The following is a 2,704-nucleotide window of genomic DNA, read 5'->3' as shown; positions in this document are numbered from 1 at the left end:
GCAGTGATGACACCGAGACTGGAGATATGTAGTGACTCGAGACGAGGAAATGTGCCATGTTATGTTTAAGAATTATGTACAATTGTTTTAATTTCAAAAGCTTATGTAATAAACTTGTAATAAATATTATGTCTAATTATTCATGTATGTATTACCATGAGCAGGTTCGATTCAGCTTCCGCTTTGTATTTTCTAGTGTAAACATCTCGTCTAGCACTAGATAAGGTCTTAGGAAATTTCGGAGATAATGTAAAAATATATATATATATATACCAAATTTCCTAAGGCATAACACGCCCGAGAAGGCGGGCTGTTACAGTTGGTATCAGAGCCTAAACCAAGTAGAATACCTAGGAAGGAAAACTTAAATTAAGTCTAACAGGATGAGAGTACCAACATGAGGACAGTTAGGGGTACTAACGGAAGTTGTGGTGACAGGATGGCTGGAAATTTTTCAGAGCAGATCTTAGTCGACCATTGGGCACACCGTCTGGAGAACCGAGTCCCACAGCCAAATAAGGGTATCATGGAGCACTTAGTCCAAATGGAAGAAATCCTTGATGATGTACCTCCAAGTTATCGATTTTGACCTGACCTGGTTCAGCTTCAGATTAACATGATGGTCGGCATTTTAGAGGGCGACTTACAGGATTTTGTAGATTGGGTTTGACATGGTGAGCAGTTCCCTGATTTTCGTCACTATTGTGCACGGATTCGGGAGCTACTGGTGGAGCTGTACGAGCCAGTGCTAGCAGATGAGCCCGATGAAGAGATGAAAGACCCGCTCGAAGAGAATGAGGAGGAGGAAGAAGATGTGGAGAACCCAATCGAGCCAGGAGAAGCAGAAGTGATGGTAGATCCAATTGAAACAGAAGAGGAAGAAGATAACATACCCATATTTTGGGCTGAGGATGACCTTCTCGAGTTCGAGGACACGGACTCAGAGGATGAGGAAGAGACTAAGGAAATGGTGGACGATCCTGAGGCACCACCGTACGAATCTGAAAATGAGAAGAATGTTTGGATATGGAGGTCATCGGGACCGAAGTAGATTTAACGGGAAATATTCTAATTATCTATGTGATTTGTATAGTGTCTAAGATCTAAGTGACTTATGTAATACCTATGACGTTTTGCAACCGAATGTGTAATATCTATAGAATTAATAAAGGATCTACCTTATCGGATGACAAGACCCTATTATCTAATCCAGAATGTTACTTTCTTTTCAGATGGTGAATACCCAAAGGAGATTAGCAGTAGAGCCTGGAACGCCCAACCAGCAAGGAAACACAAGTGAACATCTGGAAGGCAACTCCAGCCAGGAGGCCGGGAGTAGTCGACTGGATCAAATGGAGTGAATTCTGGGGAGTATGGTGGGATTCATACAAGAAACTCACTCCCGAGACAACCATGCAGTCAACACGCTCGATCTTTATCGTCGACAGAACCCTCCCATTTTTCAATGGAAGCTTCGCACGGACCCCAGCGAACGGAAATTTTGGATCGAGCAAACAGAGAAGCTACTGGACCACCTACATTGCAGAGAAGAAGAGAAGGTCAATTGTGCCACCTTCATGCTGCAAGATGAAGCAGATAGGTGGTGGAAGAGAGTCAAGAGGGCAATGACCCCTCAGGCCAGGGCGCCCTACATCACTTGGGAGCAATTCAAGGAACTCTTCAATGAGAAGTACTTTCCCTTGAATTTAAGAATAAAGAAAGAGAGAGAATTCATGGAGCTAAAGCAAATCGGGGACATGTCTGTCGCCCAGTTCGAGGACGCTTTCAGCAGATTAATCAGATACATGCCTATTTACGAAGAGGACGAAAGAGTCAAAGCGCAAAAGTTTTTGGGAGGACTGAGTCTGAAGCTTCAGAGGGCATTAAGTAGTATAAATACTCAGTCTTACTCAGAAGTGGTGCTGCAAGCTTTTACCACCGAGGCTAACCTAAGACGAATCGACCCTATCCAAGGAGAAAGTCAACAAAAGAGCAGTCATAAAACAGACAAGAAATTGGAACTCCAAAGGTTGAAGTTCAAACCTAGCACTCCGTGCCAAAGATGCCAGAAGCAGCACCATAGGAAGCCGTGCCGACTTGGAATAAAGGGTTGTTACAATTGTGGAGAAATGGGTCACCTCAACCAAAACTGCCAAAGAGAGGAATTACCTGTTACAACTGCCAGCAAATGGGTCATTTTGTAAAGGACTGTCCCAAGCCGCGATTGATGAGTCAACCTCAAGGGCAACCTCAAGGGACGTCCGGAAATGCCAAAGTGTAGCAAGGAAGGGTGTTTCACCTAACGCTATAAGAAACGGCAGAAGACCCAGCCGTAATTGAAGGTACCATGCTCTTATCTGGTATCTCCATGCATGTTCTGATCGATTCAAGAGTAAGTCATTCATTCATTTCACATGCATTTGCTAAAGTATTAGGAGACAAACCAAAAAACTTGAATTGTGGTATGATTGTCGCAACCCCAATGGGGAAGTCTCTAGAAACTTCATCAGGATACAAAAATAGGTAGATGCAATTAGGAGAAGTTGAGTTCCTGGTGAATCCAATCCTTCTGGAATTTCAAGATTTTGACGTGATCCTAGGAATGGACTTCCTAACCAAGTACAACACAACATTGGACTGTAAAGCTAAAACAGTCTGTCTCAGGAGCAGAGACTTGAACGTCAAGTTTCAAGGGCAAAGGAAG

The 2,704-nt window shown here is 43.4% G+C and overlaps 1 protein-coding gene across 1 annotated transcript; it reads left to right on the top strand.

The window, feature by feature from the left end:
* The first annotated feature begins 1,373 nt into the window (after positions 1-1,373).
* On the top strand, positions 1,374-2,204 carry LOC127794673 (uncharacterized). Its single transcript, XM_052325920.1, has one exon. The coding sequence runs from the start codon at positions 1,374-1,376 to the stop codon at positions 2,202-2,204; it is 831 nt and encodes a 276-aa protein (XP_052181880.1).
* The last annotated feature ends 500 nt before the right edge of the window (positions 2,205-2,704 follow it).

The sequence above is a fragment of the Diospyros lotus genome, chromosome 2 (assembly GCF_014633365.1).
Source record: "Diospyros lotus cultivar Yz01 chromosome 2, ASM1463336v1, whole genome shotgun sequence".
NCBI classification, from domain to species: Eukaryota; Viridiplantae; Streptophyta; class Magnoliopsida; order Ericales; family Ebenaceae; genus Diospyros; species Diospyros lotus.
Note: the sequence above shows the minus strand (reverse complement) of the source record. Positions and strands in the feature narration are given on the sequence as shown.